We start from the raw sequence: 19,676 nt of genomic DNA on the forward strand, positions 1-19,676 counted from the left end.
AGATCCTCCAAGCATTAACCCCATAGAAAGCAATCTGCCTACAAAAGAACACAAGAAGAAGACAAACAAGGGGAGAATGAAATGGATGAGCAGGAGGAAGCCCACACTTCACAAATGGTTGCTCTTGTAGATGTAAAAGAGTATGTACGCATTGCCCACAAGCTCATTGAAAAGATGAAGATAGAAATATATGCCAGACAAAGCCATCTCCAAAATTAACAGCTTGAACTGCATGTAGCAACCACATGGTTAGAGGTGGTTGATGCCTTCATTGAGGAATACAACCTCCTACATGATATCACTACAATAGAGCTAAAGATAAATAGGAGAAAATCAAAGCCAGACAAAAGAACTTTCAAATATGGCGGAAATATTATAGAATATCTCTACATCACGAGAAGAGGTCTAAGGAAATGACCACCACCTTTCTGAACACAAGAGCACGCACTCAATGGCTACACATACAACTAAATGTGGCCAATATTCAACTAGCCAAGGCAAAGGCAAGAAGCAAAGGTCAAGATTAGCTTCTCAGCCAACTGAGAACCGATCCATCAGTACTTGCATTGTAGGGAACATATGAAGCTTATCAAGAAATGGAGAAAAAAAAAGATTTGGATATGGAACTCAAGCTTGAGCAGATGTAAAGATGAGAACTTTCACTAAATTTTATGCAAAAAGATGATGACTATCTTAGGGAGATAGAATAGTTAAAAAGGAAAACCTGCAAAAGGCAGAACTTGAACAAAGTTAAGGAACAATCCGACACACTAGAGCCACCAATGAAAGATACAAAAGCTTTGTAGTTCTTACAATGCATGGAACACATAGATTGGGCCTCATCTCTCCCAGAGATAGCTACATTAGAGATAGAAGTTGGGCCCTCCTAGTTACTAGAAAGCTTATCAATTGAAGTAGAAAAGGCCCTCAAGGAAAATATAGTGGAAGACACTAAGCATCCGGAAAGAGGCAATGGAGTGGGAAGAGTGCATCTTAAATTCCATAAACGTGGCTCAATTGATGCCAAAGCAGATTGATGACAATTGGCATTAGTAATCTCTTGCTTACCCACTAATCAAGTTTAAATTCTTAACACTAGGTTAGTAACCTAACATGACATAAAATGTGTTTTACAAGGTTAAAGGAAAACCTCACAACACCTAGCAGAGGATTCCACTTACAAAAATCTCTATTCAGCATAGTCACAAGACCCATGCGCTTTAGGAAAAGTTATCAGAAGAGTAAATTTAACAACCAAGTGGGAGTATTAAACTCTCAAAGTAGGTGCATTTTTACAGTGATAAATAAAAAGGGAAGTTCATTAGTGCATAGCTTGGTGCTCTCAAAGAAAAATTGGTGTCAAAATTCCAACATTTTTCTAGGCAATTAGGATAGTATAGGTTTCAAGTAAATGAGTGGCTATAGCCTCAATTACGAGTTCTACATTTTAGTCCAAATTAGCATTTTTTTAGATAGTTTGGGGTGTAAGCGCATGTAAACGACTAAGTGAGAGTCCAATTTAGCATCTTTTTAGATATTTTGGGGTGTAAGAGCATGTAAGGTTATAAACGACTAACTTAGAGTCTAGTTTAGTGCACCCAGAACTTTATGAGCACTAAAGCCTTTGCTAGTTGTCATGTACACAAAGAAGCCACTTCCTTCCATGACTTGTTTGATAATGAGAAGACAATTATGCATAATGAGCTATTTTGATGCAATGCAACACTGTAATACTAGTAAATTGTATCACGGATGACCAAAATTGCTAGCTTGAATCGACTCCCTTGTTGTAAGGATAATACATGTACTCCATGATAAAGTACATGATAGTGATGAGCTGACAATAATATGATGATGAGAGATTGAAAGGACACTTTATAAAAATTACTAGTTTCTACAAAGACAATGGTGTGTCAGAGTGACTAAAGAAGACTGAGGATAACAAGATAAGATAGAAATATACAACAACAGGTGAAGAAAATAAATTGTATAAAGCACTTTGTGTCATAATTAACAATTACTTTGGCAACCAAATGCCACAATTGGCAAGTACTTTGTGTAAAGCACTACATACTTGTGATTGGAACTTGGAATGAGCTCTTCATACACATTGGCAAGTACTTTGTGTAAAGGACTACATACTTGTGATTGGAACTTGGAATGTGCTCTTCATATACATATTACCATATCAAAGCAAAGTGAGACCGATCCAAACTTTCTCGTCTCCATACTCTAGACACATTCACTCCAAAAGACTCAATGTAAAGAGAACGGTCCATATCCTATAGTACAAAGATGCTTGCATCTGCATGGCACACATGCATAAAGCCACGGACTTCGACATTCACATAGCATAGCAAATAAGCAAATAAAACATGAGCACAAAATGAATTTCCATTTACATGTTGATACCATAAGAGCAAAGTAACCATAAACACATTGATACCAACACAATGAAGTGTCCACTTATACGTTGATACCATAAGAGTAAAATGATCATAAATAAACACATTGATACCACATGAGAAAAGTGGCAATACTAGCTTCAAATTTGCAATCCGTGTCCATTTACACATTCACACCATAAGAGTGAAATGACCATAAACACATTGATACCATAAGTGTAAAGTGACCATTTACACATTGACACCATAGGATGAAAACCCTAGCTTGAATTGATGGTTCAAAGAAACCATAAACCCATCTACAAACTATATAATCCATATCATAAGAGAAGACCACAAGTAGTGAACCCATTACCAAACTCGTGAACACTTTACCATAAGCTAAAGCCATGTTTTTTCTCGATTCCAAGTGAAGCTAGAATGCATGCCATAAATGCAAAAAGCATGACAAAAAAGGCCAGCCCTAAACCACATGGCATCCAGTCGCAAATCTATTGTGACAACCCAAAAAGGAGCAAGGTTTGCCAACTGTAATCATAATACCACATCCAATTAGTAAGAGGTGCAAAAGACATTCCGTCTTGCATCATAATTCCACTCACAATAAGTACTTGCAACAAAGAAACCTGAATCCATAAAGCAAACACCAAGAAACATCATGAAAGGGTGTCAAATACACACTCGCTCTAAGTAATTAATGCTCCTACAACCACCTGTAAACACACATGGTAACTTTACCTATGAAAAGACACATCAGCCAGAAAAGATCATGCATTGGTCAAAAGACCATGCATCAAGAAAAAAGACCAGGAGGATGGAAAAAAGACAAGGCATCAACCAAAAAGACCAAGGATTCACTAAAAGGAAAAGGGAGCTACCAAAAAGTCAAGGGATCGAGCACAAAGACCATGCATCCACACTCTCCTCCAAAAACACAAAAGACACCTATGAAAAAGTAGCCACGAAACCCATGTACAAAGACATGCTCAGAGACCCATAAGACACAATTCAACACTTACATAATGGTGGCTCTCATTGTCTACTTCTGGTGTGACCATCAAAAAGAAAAGCCACCACAACCCTTGCATGGTAGTCCTTGAAGCAAGGTTCCACACAAATGTTCTTTTTGCACTTACCACAACCCCAAATGGTGTGAGACAGCTTTGAGCCCTCCACATCCATGTGCTCAAACATAAGCTTCTTTTGTTTTGTAGAGCTACCACACCAAACTTACTGGCTACATCATGCAAACGTATGGGACAATGGCCATTGTATGCATCCTCAACCACCAACCTCTTACATACATAAGGCCTAAAAGCATTGTTTACCAATTGCTCATGCATGCGTACCATAAAGTCAAACATGCACGCATCCCTCTTCCCATAGAGGTCTTGCCAAATGATCCAATAGTTTCTATATACAAAATCCATGAGACCCCAAAAGTGTGCATTCCACCACTTAAAACCATACACCATAGTTTGCAAACTCTATCCATTACCAAGCACCGTGCTGTCAAGAACATCATATCTAGCCTTACATGCATTATACTTCACAACAACATCAGGACATGCAAGTGTTTTCTTTCCATCACTTACCAAGCACTCTACCTCACCTTTCTCATTCCATAACAATTAGAAGCAAACAAAATTTCTTTCTTGTCCATTCAAGAGCAAGCAATGAGACCCTGCTTTTTGAAATAGGAAAATCCACAAGCATTGTGTACTTGTTTACCCAACTGTAACCTTCTAGATTCTTCTCATTGCTTCTAGGATCTTCCAGAATGAACTTGATGTTTGAATCTGTGACACCTTGTCAAAATCAAATTTGAAGAAGAAGAACTTTTGGCCAAATTCTTCAACATACTCCATGCCTTCCCATAAAGAAATGATAGCATATAAAACGAATCCCCCAGGAAAAAACCCCTTCTGCTCTTTTAGGATGAGTTTGTCCATCAAGGGGCTAATTTTTCTAGGTAAAGCCAAAACAAATATTTTATAAATTGAAGTCAGGCATGTCTATCAACTAGATTTTTGTTTATTAATTGGTGAAAATTTGGTTGATTATCTATTGTGTTTAGTTTCCATGACAATGTTGTCTCTCATGACAACACTTACTTGGAGTCAAGTTGATAGCAGTGAGCATCTATGTTCGTATGATGGTTATTCCGATTAATTTGGGCTTCCTCACCTTAGGCATCCATTTAAATTGTAGTTCAACACCGCAAATAAACTAGGTTGGGTGCAAATAAGGTTTTTGCTCATTCTAGATCGCAATTATGACAAAGCACAATAGCCCCCAAGAGCCCCCCCAAGCAAACACGTTAGACAATCTTCTTACAATCGAATCCCATAATTGACAACTTAGAAGTAATCATAGCATACTTGCTTCCATTCTTTTCTCTTGTAGATAACAAGTTTGCAAATGCAAATCCAGGTGTATAACAAAATCAAGCTTCTTCGGCAACAAACATGAGCACTCTTTCTGTACATTTTCTTTAGAACTCTTTTTTAACGTTCGGAGCCCAAACCCTGCTCCGAACACTAAGGCCCCCTCCGTGCTAGCAAAAAGGAGAGCGCGCCTTTTCATCATAAGGATAGGAGAGAATAGCACCGCCTTCCCCCGCACACTCATCTGAAGATCGTGTGTGTGGTGTGTCCAATATATAATCACTTGTAGTGTAGAATGTGCATGAACATGAATAGGATTGAAAGCACCTAGATAAAAACTGTGTACAGAAAGCAACATCTAACATTCATTCTTCATGTGTTTCCAAAAAAAAATGAAAGACGAGTACGAAAGGTTGACATTCCGGACGACCCGATTTGCAATCTTCACACACCTATAATTTACCTGTAAGTGCCTCTTGCCCCATCTTTGCTCATCATCTTCCATAGTTGTGTCTCTTTCCATTGTTATAAATATTGAACATTCTCTCTCTCTCTCTCTCTCTCTCTCTCTCTCTCACACACACACACACACACACACACACTCACACACACACTCACGTGAGAATGGAAGCTAGGTGCATTCATTGTTAGGGACAGGATATGGTGGGGCCTCCTTCTACTCCAAGTTATTAATAATTTATATAAATGGACCGTTCAGTCGAAGGACTACTTTAAAATTTTCTTTGGAACTGCATTCATGGCTCCATATAAGGTTTAGAAATGCAGAGAGGCTGAGATAGATCCGTTGGGTCCTCAATGTGCGTCGTCTTGCTCAGCGACCCGTTAGCCATGGCGATGGCGAGCGTTCTTGAAAAGGGTACTCTTCATTGTCTTCCGTACTCCTGCAGGCTACTGAACATGGCTTGTACATGACGATCTTCGCTCAAGCAGCTTGCTGTTTTATTACCTCAAGAGTTTAGCAGCTGCAATGGAGGAAGGATTGTCGGATTAGGACTCTGCTTTTCTGGCATCATGAAGTCCACAAGCGATCGCAGAAGCTACCTATCAAAGAGAACAGAAGATCGCACAGACCCCTTAAGCCATGGGGATGGTAAAGGCAAGCCGTCATCTTGGCAGCGCTCTGTGAAGAGGAAGCTGCCTTCGTCTGCATGTGAGCTTCCCCCCCAAGCTCGAAAAGTGGATAGCACTCTTTGCACGTCACAAAATCTGCGCCCGCATCGGCACCTTGCATCCATCCGAAAGAGTCTCTCAGATCCTCTTCAAGTGTTCGGAGATTGTGATGAAAGCAGTAGTAGCCAGCATAGGGGCTCCTCTAGGACCAACCCTTCAGGTACTTCTTTATTAATGCACATAGTCTGCTCATATTGCATCATACAAAATTCTTTCACATGCAAGTCAATTTGCAGACATCTGCAGGCTTACATGTCTTTGTGCTTTCAGAGTGTAAGGATAGGTTACCCAGAGATAACGAAGGACGGCCTGACACACTTGAGGACGCGGAGAACCTTTCCAAGGAGAAGAGACGCTGGCTCAAGCCAGGCCTTAAGGATAGCACAAACTTGGACCCCAAAGCTACTCTCAAGCAGAATAATCTTCACACATACAATGAAGTAATGGTGCTCAAAGAAACCTTGCATGCTGAGAGAGAAGCTCACCGATCTTTGCAGACAGAGCTAGATGAGGAAAGGAATGCTGCAAGTTCTGCAGCGAATGAGGCAATGTCGATGATTGCACGGCTTCAGGAGGAAAAAGCAGCAGTGCTCATGGAAGCTAGGCAATTTAAAAGAATGGCAGAGGAAAGGGAACTTCATAACCAGGAGGCCATCTCTTTGCTGAAAGAAATGCTCATGAACAAAGAAGAAGAAGCTTTGGCACTTGAAAATGAGCTTGTAGCATGTAGGCAGATGTTTCTGGCAATTGAGGCTGGAGAGCCTCTTCAAAACATGACTCCTAAGTATCTAGATATGGAGAATTACAGCAATAGCAACCAACAAACAGAGCTAGTGTCTTGTGACTCGAAACAGTTGAGCCTTTATGTCAATGATCGTCCAAGGGGTTCTTTCAAAGAGGAGCCCATAATTTCTGAGTTCAGTGGAAGGACATTTGGCAGAAGTTTAAAAGGTTTTGCATCAGACAGTATTAGAGGTAACTTGGAAGATTTTTTCAATCGGGCTGGTGAATCAACTGAAGAGATGATGAATTGCAATGAGATGCAGTACAACAAAGAGTGGCCTGGAACAATGTATGACAAGGTAGTAGATTACAGCACAAGTGTTGATAATTCTATGAGTTTCATTCATGGAGCTATTCATGGAATTGGCAACGGTGATACTTTGGAGCAGATCCCCTCACCGTCTTCTGGAAAATCCTTTTCAGAATGCCAGGCAGAGCCTCCAGCTTTTTGCACAGATGAGCAAAGTAGATCTCTTTGGGATCGCATCATGAAGCTTGAACACCGCCTTGAGACTTTTGGAGTTGATGGTAAAGGTTTTGAATTTGATCTTCCTGAAACCATTGCACCAACTCCACAAACACCTGGGTTTACATCTTGTAAACAACAGGTGAATGCCAGCTCTTTGGATCCGACATCTTGTAGTACACTTGACCCTCAGAAAGTTGACATAGTGAAAAGGGAGTCTGTTGAAATGCCCGGGAAGCTTGATTGCACAGGGGGTTCACATGGGCCTGAAGCTGAGATTGAACAGTTGAAGGGTTCGGAAATATCATCATGTAGGAACCAGATGCAAGCTTCATTGGAATCGCAAGGCAGGAATACCAGTCACATTTTGGCACATCCTTATGACAATTTTAGCGACACGGTTGAGGGTGTGCATGATGTTTATGAGGTTGGTTATCAGTTGAATGAAGGCTTGCATAATGAATGCTACAGATCTCCAGAGGTTGATAGTAGTCACAGAGCTCAGCTTGGTTCCATTGAAAAGCCTGATTCACCATCAGAGCTGATGGCACCAATTATGGAAACTATGGATGTTACGCCTCCTGATTCTGCGGAGGTTAAGAACTTGAGTTCAAGCCTTTCTGGAGCTGAAATACAACAGCTGAATAAGCGTTTGCAAGTGCTTGAAAATGAGAAACATTCTATGCACCAAGCAATTCTATCGCTTCAAGCTGAAAACAAAGAGTTACGAGCATTGGAAGCTGTGGCTCTTGAACTGCAGGATCTGAAGCAATCTCAAAATCTGAAGAGGACTTTACAGATTTCTGAGCTGCCAAACAAGCGGGTGAAGTCAGAGCAGCCCTCATTCACTTCTATTTTCAAGGTAATAAATCTATTTCAGTGTAGTCTTTCACAGATAAAAACTTCAGAAGTCAAATTGTTGTTTTCTTATGTGAGTTATTGTACTGCTTCAGGGCTTTTTCTCATACTTGCCTTCTGGTACCAATCTCGAAAACCGCAGGTATCCTTTGGTATATAGTGTGGTTGCCCCGTTCGATACTAGAACTAGTGGTTTCTTGAAGTAATTATTTCTTTCAAATCTTTTAACATAGGTTGGGCCTGTAATAATAAGCCTTTGCAGACTGATTAATTACCTGGTTATGTTTTGCGATTTGCAGCATGGCGCTGGATTTGGTGTCTCATTCAGCACAAAAGGATTATGTGGGCCTATCTCGGCTTCTAGAAACGTCTCCTCATTTAAAGACCGAAACCTTGATAATGAGAGGCTTGAAGGTGAAAGTTCCTGCAGCAATATAGAACTCCATAACATTCAGCATCTTCACCCTGTCACAGTTCAAGCACTTCTATTGACGAGAAGTGGAACCCTCTGTCATGTCGTCTCCCTCTACCATTTGATCTTCCTCCTCGACAGAGCCAATCTCTTTTAGGAGCACAAGTACCTGTATGAGGCGGTCTTTGTCATTCATTGAGTAACCTTTTTCTGTTACTCTGTTGTATTCTCAAAGTGTTGGACCCAAAGAGGAAATTGTGTCTCTTCTATGTAGGAACACATCTGTTGGCAAGAATTTAATCCACTGGGTTAAATTGAAACCTAATTGGTTTCATGCCTGTTTCCTTGTTTACAATTGCTATTTTGTGCGCTTTGAATTCAAAAACATGTGCAGTTTTCTGTTTATAGGACTAATCCAACCTTGTCTTTGTCACTTGTGCAGTCGAGTTGTGATATTCTTTGGTTTCTTGGGATGTGTCTAGGGCCACTAATGGTTGCCCCTTAGACTTCAACCAATAGGGGTTGATATTGCATGAAAAATCACTCATTAGCTGAAAAAAATCCAAACTTTTGGGTTGCCAATCAGAACTTGCGGTGAGATCAAAAGTTTATCTTAATTATTCGAAACTCTGTTCCGATTTCTCTGAATCGAGTGTTGCAACTTCCATTTGAGTGTAATTTTCTTTGGTGCATGCCATTGTCAGGGGCCAAACGCACGCACTCCACACAAATAATTAGCATCTACACAAGCTGGTTGACACATTACCAGATGTTTAACGTAACTATACCAGATTTGGTACATCACATGTTTTTGGGTTCTCTTTTACCAATGGGCAAAAATACACATTTGCTATTCCAAAATGCATATGTTGTGTGGTCATGGGGGATTGTTTTTGGTCCTTTCCCTGATTTGAAGAGATTATGTTCTATGTTAGTTATTGCAGCAGCACAATAGAGTCTGTGCATGAATGTATTCATGCACAATTGTCCCATAGTTTATCAAGCAAGAATTTATCCATCGAATACTAGCTTACAAGACTCGAGTATGAGCTAGGAAGGTGTGCAAGGTGGCAGAACATAGGATGTTGATGTACCCCATGATGTACCATTATGTCACCCTATATAAGAGGCTTGCAGTTCTTTTAGAACCTGCACATTGTCTCGCTCTGATTAGGTAGGTTTTGAATGGAGCAAAAGCTTGGCTCAAGCTGACATTAGATTGCTTTGTTTCCGTGGAACTGGCGAACCTTGCGTCTGCCTGTTGCCTTTGTCCCTTCCTCCGAACAATGAATCACCAAAGCTGACTTTGCCAAAATTGGCAGAGTTGAACTTTCCATGGCTTTGTTGCACAGAAGAGGCCAAAAGTGCCAGAGTCATTGAAACTCTGCCAACAGCTGCGTGCGAAAGTGCTCTGACAAACAATTTACAAACCTACCCAGCCAGCCAGCCACCCACCATGAAGCCAACATCACAAAAGGAAGAAGAGAGAATGCATTGATCTTACTTGTAAATGTTGTGAAATACTTGACAGTAGTGAAGTAGTTTGCCACCCTTTGCGAAATACCAACTTGGTTACAAGTACTAAATTAGGAGGAATGCCTTCTTGTTAGCTTTGGTAGGAGAAGTTTGCTGCTCTAGCTCCTACCTTGTTATGCATGCCATGCCTTGAGGAAGAGTGGCACATTTGAGCAATACATTTGGTAGCTACAAGTTCACAACTGTTGCTTTGTTCACAATCATGTAATTGCAGTGCTCTATGAAAGCCTTATTCCATGTCCAAATTTTGAAACTAACCTCTAAAACACAATTTTTAATGTAAGAAACCTTTTAAATTTTCTATAGTTTTACTGCAAAAATCTTTGAATATGCTTGCCATTCTTGAGGAATTTGAGATCTATTTTGACATATTTTTTGAAAGGCGGCATAGAGTTTTACTCTTACAAATCATGCACAACGAATGCCCAAAAACATGTAAATTGTCGGTCAAGAGTCATGACACCTTGGTTGCAAGTTTGAAGCGGACCACAAAGGGAATACTTAGTCTTGTTTTTGTTGAGAGTTCTAAAGTGGCATGTTCTAGAAAAGTGAGCCATGCTCATCGGAGCTACTTCGACAGGATGGAGATAAGATTCATAATACTTAAAACATTGCAAGTTTGAGTGCTTGTCCTCGACGAAGTAGATAGAAAGCCCGGTGAGCAAAGCCTTCACAAGAATTGTAAAATACTTCCCATGCATACACACAATGCAAGAAGAAAAGGAAGACTATACAAGATGTATGACCTATATTCTTTGATGAATATGATACCAAAGCTATAATGGTGCTTAGTCTCAATTGATCCTTCCCTAACTACCTCTCCTTTCTAAGAAGCCTTTTACACTCTAAGCATTACTTAATTATCAAAGTATTGGGCAAGTTATTGGAAAATTGTTGTGCAACTACCCTTCTCTCTCTCTCTCTCTCTCTCTCTCTCTCTCTCTCTCGGCTGCACTGCACCCGCCCTCGCGCCCACCCGCAGCCAAAGGCCTCTCTCCCGCTGCTCCCGCCTCCCCCCCCCCCCCCCCGCGTAGAGAGAGAATGCCCCCTTTTGCACGAACGTAGAGAGAGGAGGGAGTTGCAGCGTAGAGAGAGTGGTCTTTTCCTAGCGTAGAGAGAGAAAGAATTTTAGGCGTAGAGAGAGAGAGTGGATGGATTTGAGGGGTAGAGAGAGAATGCGTAGAGAGAGAAAATCCGAGAGCGTGGAGAGAGAATACGTCTGCTCGCGTAGAAGAAAAAAAAAAAAAAGAAGAGACCGCGACTCTTCCTCTCTCCGGTATCCCCCCCCCGTTTTGTCGCGGCCTCTCAATCATGAGAAAGCCGAATAGCAAGGATGACCTGGTGGAAGATGCCATCCAAAAATGCAAAGAAGAACTAAGCGAGTCCATCTGCAAGATCAACCGCCACCTCTTAGGTACTATTAACGGCCTCGACGCACGTGTGGCAGCACAGGAAAGCACGATACGTACACTAAAAGATCGCGTGAAGGCCCAAGATGAGGAAATCGCACTACTCAAGAAAGAGCTTGCAGAGGTGCGATGAAGCGAAGAAAGACTTCTTGAAGAAGAGAGCGACTCTAAAGAAGACGGGCATCTTTCTTGGAGATGACCTCACCCTCTCGCAGATTGCTCATATGCAAGAAGTAATGCCGGAAATAAGAGCAGCAAGGGAAAAGGGGAAGATTGCATTTTACAGGGATGGAAAGGTGGTGATATTGGAGCGACACCCCGCATGACGGTGCAAGACCTATGGGACCACACTAAAGATGGCAACCTGGAATTGTAACGGGTCACTCTGTCTTGATGTAGGGGCCTTTGAGGATAGCTTTATGGGGAGAGACATCATTTTCTACTCTGAGACGCATCAAGCACCGGGACAATCCATGCCACAGGTGAGCGGATATAGATGGGAGACAGCCTGCAAACAAGAGACCAGATCGGAGCATCGAGGACGGGGCTCAGGGGGAGTGGCAGTTCTATTCAGAGAGGAACTGCAGCCAATGATATATATAGCACGCAAGGATGAACAAGCTAGGTACATGTGGGTGAGGCTCAGGGCAGAGACGGGCACATACCTCTACATTGCTATTTGTTACTTTCCTCCTAGTACGTCAGTATATGCATCACCTAGAGGACAATCCCCCTTTGCTATTTTGGATAATGACATATGGGAGTTTTCCAAGGATGGTGACATTATCATACTAGGGGATTTCAATGCTAGGACTGCCCACCACCAGACAATATTTTATGATACTTCCGAAGAGATGCTCAGGGAGCTGGACGTCACAGAGATGTGTCTATCCAGACTATCACAGGATGAGGAATACACTGAGTATGGTAGATACTTGATAGATATGGGAACCGCACACAGATTGGCCATTGTGAATGGCCTACAAAGATTTTTGACAGCTGGAGGTTTTACTTGCTTTCCACACCAACATGGTGCAAGCACAATGGATTATGTTATGGCCCAGCCAGGTCTCATCCCATTCTTTCACGATTTCATGGTGGGCACTAGGCCAGTTGGAGTAGCAGTTGATCATGCTATCGTATCTTTCACCCTGACCTTTCAGTTCAGCACAGCTCCATTAGGTGGGGTCCCCATACACACTCGGTATACCTTCATGTGGGAGACGGATTCTGTGTATATGGATGAGATATACATGCAGCTATGCACCCAGGATCCGGGACGGCCACTAGATGAACTCACTCAGATTTTTACAGAGACGCTCCATGATGCATCATGAGAGGCATACCCCCACAGCCAGCACACACGGAGACGATCTGGGAACATGCCCTAGAATAGTTGGTATGATGAGGAGTGCAAAGAGACGAGGATCAAACTACAGAGGGAAGTGCTCACGGGTATTACAACACATCGACACTCACGGATTATCTTTCGTGCTCTCAGGTATTACAACACATCGACACTCACAGATTATCTTTCGCCGCCTGGTGCGACAAAAGAAAAGGGCCTATCTATCTCAGCTAGAGCAGGATCTATATCAGCTATTTATAAGTCAGGACTCAGGCGAAGCATGGAGGCTATTCCATGAGCTTCACCACCACCCGCGGTCACCTCCACTGAGACATGGGGGAATATGCCACATCTCTCTACACAGCATCAGGGCAACCACCTCTGTCGGACCCACTAGAGACATGCCCAGAGACATGTTCTTTCTTTACTGCCGAGAGGGTAAGGAAAGCCATTGACAGGATGAAGACAAGGAGAGCGCATGATCATGATGGTCTGGTAGCAGAGCACTTCATCCATGCCAGGGATATGCTTACAGAGCTCCTGGCTATGATGTTTAATCGAGCCATGTATGAAGGCTTCCCGGAGACCTGGAGTATGTCTACGATTGTGCCTATTTTCAAGTCAGGAGATCCCATGATTCCCGCGAATTATCACACCATCATGGTTGGCCACACATTAGCTAGGTTGTATGCATCCGTCCTTGAGCAGGAGCTCAGTAGATGGGCAGAGCAAGAGGGAATAAGAGCACCAGGGCAAGCAGGTTTCAAGAGAGGTTTCTCCACTCTTGACCAGATTCTGACACTCAGAGCTATTATTGAGGAGGGTAGACACCATGGCAAGAGAATGTATTGTAGCTTTGTGGATTTCCGCAAAGCTTTTGACACAGTGCCGAGAGCCATACTTATACACAGACTACAGGACATGGGTGTGCCTACAGAGCTGATATGGGGTAGTCTGGCTCTATACAGGATAGTGATGGGACGGGTACGCACCACTGAGGGAATGTCTGACATGGTCCACTCCACTATTGGAGTAAAGCAGGGATGCCCACTATCCCCGACTCTTTTTGGGATGTATGTGGATGAGTTTTCAGACTATGTAGAATGGCAAGGAGACAGAGGGGCTCAGCTAGCAGGGACATGGATTCCGCTATTACTATATGTTGATGATATTGTGTTTATTTCAGACTCCCAGAGGGGATGCAATGTCATTTGGATGCTCTGCATACATTTGCTCGTGACAGTGGATTGTCGGTCAATCTGGGAAAAACCAAGGTTATGGTTTCAACACCACACCACAGTGGGTCAGGAGGTCGGAATCCACATTTATGTTGGCCAGGAGATTGTGGAGTACACAGATGCATATACCTATCTTGGGGTAGTATTCAGTGGACCGGTGTTTTCACTAAGGAGAGCATCAGAGACTAGACTGACGAGAGCATATGCAGCTTTGGGAGGATTGGAGAGGATGTGTTTGCAGGTTCAGTTTCAGGAACCGCGAACAAAGCTATGGCTCTTTGACACTCTAGTGACTCCAGCTATGCTCTATGGAGTTCAGGTATTGGGACCCTCAGTAGACCACCATGGGAGAGCTGGTAATACAGATGGATGGAGATGTATGGAGAGGCCTCTGGTCTCTATGATCGCTCGGATGATTCGGGCTAAGGCCTCAGTACCACATGAGATTATCCGAGCCGAGCTAGCCGCCCCCCCCGCCCCCCCCCCCCCCCCCCCCCCCCCCCCCCCCCCCCCCCCCCCCCCCCCCCCTTGTGGTGGAGGCACTGACAAGATCAGTTTCCTTTACGCACGGTTTATGGGATCTCCCCAGAGACAGATACGCTCGGCTTGGCCTGGAGTCATCTCGACAACTAGCTCTACAAGGCAATACAACATGTTGGTATGGATAGATGGCATCATGGTTCCAGTCACATGGTCTCAATATGGATAGATTACCTCCGCTTCAATACTCCTTGGATGCACCCTCCTTGTCTCTTACACAGACAGAGATCACCGGGCTCATACGTCAGGATCTAATTCAACTAAATACCAGGAGCACATGGATACAACCGACACAGGAGTTGTGCACGAAGATGGCCTTCTACAAAGAGCATCTTCTCCAACTCACGGAGCACGGCTTTGTGACTAGGCCACCATACATGGATACACACTTATCTCATGGGATAAGATGCGCTATTGGACAGATGCGCACATCCTCACATCAGCTCCAGATCGAGACTGGCCGATTCCGAGGGGTGCCGGCAAGAGCCAGGATATGTCACCTATGTAACTTAGAGCCAGAGACAGAACTGCACTACACATGCCACTGCCCGACATACTATGAGATACGCGGACGCTTACACTGCTTGTTCAGAGAAGGGTTCATACCTTTTTCTAGAGTCATGAGATACAAGGGTCAGAAGTGTCTCGGATTGTTCCTGCTAGAGCTGTGCAGACTTAGGGAGAGCTTGCTGAGGACATCAGGGGAAAGACAGTCTCAGAGACGAATCACAGAGTTCTTTACACCACACAGAGGAGAGCAAACAGAGCAGTCATTACATCCTACTCATACTAGAGGTACACTGCTTGAGAGAGCCACTGAACTTGGCAGATCCAGACGTCCACGACCTCGGGGGGTCTCTCACTACCGACGAAGGTTGCAACAGAAGATACAGATCACTCTAGCTCGACATGCAAGAGGCTCAACCAGCGTTCTGACCATGGAGGAAGTCGATGAGATCTGACAACGACCGATGAGAGATTTCATCTGAACCCACAAACCCCCCCCCCCCCCCCCCCCCCCCCCCCTTTATTCCCTTTCTCGTTAGTGCCTTAGTGTTAGTTCTTTGTAACTTGGTAACTTTGTAACTTGGTAATTTCCGTACTCAGACATGGTATCAGATTCACCAATTGTAACTTTTTGGTCTCATAGGTCATTTTGGGCTTTTGAAGACGTTAATATAATATTTCATTTCATTTCATTTCTCTCTCTCTCTCTCTCTCTCTCTCTCTCTCTCTCTCTCCCCCCCCCCACAACACACAAACACACACACACACACACACAATCCTATTTCACTTAGAACAACTCCAAGCATAGAATATTATTTTTTGGTTGAAAATATTTACAACCATGGAATGCACCATGCTGAACACAATTGTAACATGTCGTCTCACAAACCTCTTGGATATTTTTCACATTGTAGCATCACTTAGTGAAGAATGATCTCCACCCTGAGAACTATTGTCCTCCACAATCCCCAAAGAGTTAGTGTAATGGTAAGGCTTTGGCTTCTTAATCGAGGGGTTGTGGGTTCAAATCCGCTGTTGGGTCCCCTCTAGAGGGACATCTTGTTCTCACCTTGTGTTCACGTTGTTAGGGCTCTTGTCCTTGCACACTCGAGTCCATCCCCCCCCTGGGTTGGGTCACCAGAGGAGGAGGTTCCTAGCTTGTTGCTACGAGTTCTCTCTGTGGATCTTGCCCGATGGTATGTGGCCCTTGCCTGACCATGTTTCATGGCTAATATTTGGAAGGGATAAGCACCTTCCCCTGTGGGCCCTTTGGTGTGTTGTAAAAAAAAAAAGCTATGTCCTCCACAAATTTGCATAATAAAAGTCCAAGGGACCTCTGTGATGTTATGATTTTTCTCTTTTCAAAGGTTTTCAACCATAATGTAACTTCCATTTCTCTTTAGTTGTAGAAATTGTTCGACAACCAACTTTTGGGCCACGACACTTTGGCATGGTTTGTTTTTGGGAACAATGACATCAGAACACCATTGTCTAGTTTTATAACAATTAACATTTGATCGAGATTTACAAAAAATTTAGTCTTTTATAGTGTATATTTCACTAAAAGTACTGGTTATTCCTATCTTGGTTTTTATCTAAAAAGAGAAGCTATCTATGAACCTTGGGTTTTCTGGTGTTGAACCAGTGTTTGGGAAATTTCTACTCGCCAAACATACATAAATCCCTTTAAGGAAATCCTAAACAAGAGAAAATGCAAAATAACTGGTAATATTTTTGGCATTTTTACACTATGTATCTTTACTAGATTTTTTTCCTTTTTCCTATTGTTTCAAAAGGCCATTTGCATTTCCAAATGGCTCAAGGCTAAGCTCAGCTACTCTTTTCTTGAACACTGTGTTGCATTGCATATGCAGATACATACTTGAGGATAAACATAGGTTCTTGCATACGAAAAGCAATCGCAAAGTTTTTTTTTTTTTCAGAATTGTATATTAGAGAGTATCAATACAATCACACACAAGATTGCATACCTACATACATATTCACCAATACATTTGATTCATGCATACACATTCACAGTTGCATATACTTGCTAATTTTAAACAAGTCGTCGATAGTAGTTACATTCATCACTATACACACAACACAAGGGATGAGAATTTGATAATAAGGGTCTCCTTATTGGGGGTTTTACCCTAACACACACATGACATGGATAACAAACTAGTTTGAGTCATACAATGCAACTTGCTTGCCTAAGTGGTAAGTGGATGAAGGAACAAGACAACACTTCACATACGTTCATTCTCGACACACCTTAGAAAATTGTAGCAACCAACAATCAGGTCGGCTTTGATAAAACACTTGATAGATTTTAGTATTCAAAAAATAGAAAACCTCATGTGAGGCTCTCACAAAATGAGAACAATGAATTGGGTTTCTATCGTGTTAAAATCCTTTCGTGAGGTCTCCCGACGATAATAAATGTTTTTTTTGAGAACTTGTTTGAAATGCATACAAAATGTTGGCCAATTCCACTTGAAGGCCAACATGGACAAAGTGGACTATGTATGTACAAACCTGTACAAGCGTGAATCATGAATGTAGATTCACCCTACACCCATCATATGTATGCAATGTGTAAACTGCACTGAAGATAGGCTCTTTGTCAGAGCATCCATTGGGTTCTCATCCGCGGGGACTTTGGCTAACTCAATGCGTTTGCTAGCCAAATTATCCCATATCACATGATACCTGACCTTGATGTGTTTTGATTTGGAATAAAACACGGGATTCTTTGCTAATGCAATTGCACTCTAGCTGTCACAAAGTAACATTGGAGTTTGATGTATACCAAGATCTCCCACTAGACAAGATAACCACACAGCTTCCTTGCTGGCTATGGAAGCTGCAACATTGTTGGAATTAAGGTGTCAAGAAAACACACACATCTTGGAGAAGATGAAGGAAGCTCAAGGCACACAATAGAGAGTGTTTTACTTAGTGTGCAATGGAAGGATAGATAGCCCTAGAACGATGGGCGTATATACAATGCACGGGGGAAAAACCTCCTAGTGAGGGAAAAAATGCTTCGATGGTCCTAAGTGTGTTCACACACATCATTACCACATGTATATGGTAACAAATCCCCCCTGGAGTGATGCGGTGAATGAGAGCTGGCACATGAGTAAAGGAAAGTTCCATGCCCTGAGGACATGATCAGTCCACAAAGGGGAGTAAGCCCAAAGCTTTGCGGAAAGCTTTGAACTTCTTACGAGAAAATGCCTTTGTGAAAATATCTGCAACGGTTGTCCTGTGGTGGCACATAAGCCAAGCTAATCTCTCCTGATGAGAGCCTCTACCTGACATAGTGGTAATGCACCTCAATGTGCTTTGTGCGAGCATGAAAAATTGGGTTCCTCGCAACTACCAATGCGCTCTGACAGTCAGTGTAGATAGTGTTGGCAGTGTCCTGTCCAACACGTAAATCAGCCATAAGGCGTCTGAGCCATACACACTTAACCATAGTTGTGAAGACTGCACTATACTCAACCTCACAACTAGAAGTGGCCACAATAGGTTGCTTCTTGCTGATAAACATGAACTGCCAAGCATGAAACAAAAACCACTTGTGGACACTCGCGTGTCAAAACAACCAGCCCAATCTGAGTCGGAAAGTCATGTAAGTTTGGCAATGATCCCCCTTTGGATAGAACAAGCCAAGATGTAAAGTTCCACTCAAGTAACGGAAAATCCTCTTAACATCTTGCCAATGCTTAGACCCTGGGCTATGCATAAATCTGCTGACCTGTGAGACTTCAAACTGAATATCCGACCTCGTGTTGCATACATAAATGAGGCATCCAATAGCAATTTGGTAAAGAGTGACATCTGCAGGATCACCAGCATCATGAAGACTCAATTTCAAAACTTTTTCCATGGGAGTGGCAATAGGTTTGCAATCGTCAAGTCCAAACTTACATAGCAATGTCTCTATGTAACTTTTCTGACACAAGGCAATACCACCATCACACTGCTTAAATTGTATACCCAAGTAATGATGCAATAGTCCCAAATCTTTCATCTTGAAAGTAGCATTCAAATCAGCCTTAAATTCAGCAATACATCTCTCATTAGGTCATGTGATCAACAAATCATCTACATAAAGAACCACAATGAGAAGTCCATCACCCTCACGCTTTACATAGAATGTGCTTTCTGTTGGACTGTTACAAAAGCCTCGTTTTGACCAGTCAGCCTTCTTATACCAAGCATGGGGAGATTGCTTCAACCCATACAAAGCTTTGTTACATTTGCACACCTTATCCTCTTGTGCTTTCTTGACAAAACCGCGCGGCTTTGTTACATAAACTTCCTCAAATATGTCACCATTCAAGAAAGCAGTAACAATGTCTAGATGATGTACATTCTAACCAAAATGAGTTGCCAATGCACATAGAAAACGCACAGTAGTCATACAACAAGTGGGAGCAAAGGAATCTTCATAACCTATGCCATTTTGCTGTGCATAACCCTTTGCAACAAGTCGAGCCTTATAGCGATCAATCTCACCATCTGGTTTGCGTTTCGACTTGTAAACCCACTTCGGACCAATGGCCTTTTTTCCAGGAGGCA

General features: G+C 42.6%; 1 protein-coding gene across 1 annotated transcript; it reads left to right on the forward strand.

Annotated features, from left to right (window-relative positions):
• Positions 1-5,531: 5,531 nt before the first annotated feature.
• LOC147457725 (uncharacterized) lies at positions 5,532-8,905 on the forward strand. The gene is made up of 4 exons (XM_086512543.1): positions 5,532-6,143; positions 6,254-8,094; positions 8,186-8,232; positions 8,390-8,905. The coding sequence occupies exons 1-4, from the start codon at positions 5,825-5,827 to the stop codon at positions 8,526-8,528; spliced, it is 2,346 nt and encodes a 781-aa protein (XP_086368669.1). The 5' UTR covers positions 5,532-5,824; the 3' UTR covers positions 8,529-8,905.
• The last annotated feature ends 10,771 nt before the right edge of the window (positions 8,906-19,676 follow it).

Source organism: Adiantum capillus-veneris, chromosome 5 (genome assembly GCF_014529385.1).
Source record: "Adiantum capillus-veneris isolate H3 chromosome 5, ASM1452938v2, whole genome shotgun sequence".
NCBI lineage: Eukaryota > Viridiplantae > Streptophyta > Polypodiopsida > Polypodiales > Pteridaceae > Adiantum > Adiantum capillus-veneris.

Excerpts from the sequence above, each read along its gene's own strand:
- LOC147457725 (XM_086512543.1), top strand. The coding sequence starts at position 5,825 with ATGAAGTCCACAAGCGATCGCAGAAGCTACCTATCAAAGAGAACAGAA. Across the intron at positions 6,144-6,253 it reads CTCTAGGACCAACCCTTCAG|AGTGTAAGGATAGGTTACCC; the intron begins GTACTTCTTTAT and ends TTGTGCTTTCAG. Across the intron at positions 8,233-8,389 it reads ACCAATCTCGAAAACCGCAG|CATGGCGCTGGATTTGGTGT; the intron begins GTATCCTTTGGT and ends TGCGATTTGCAG.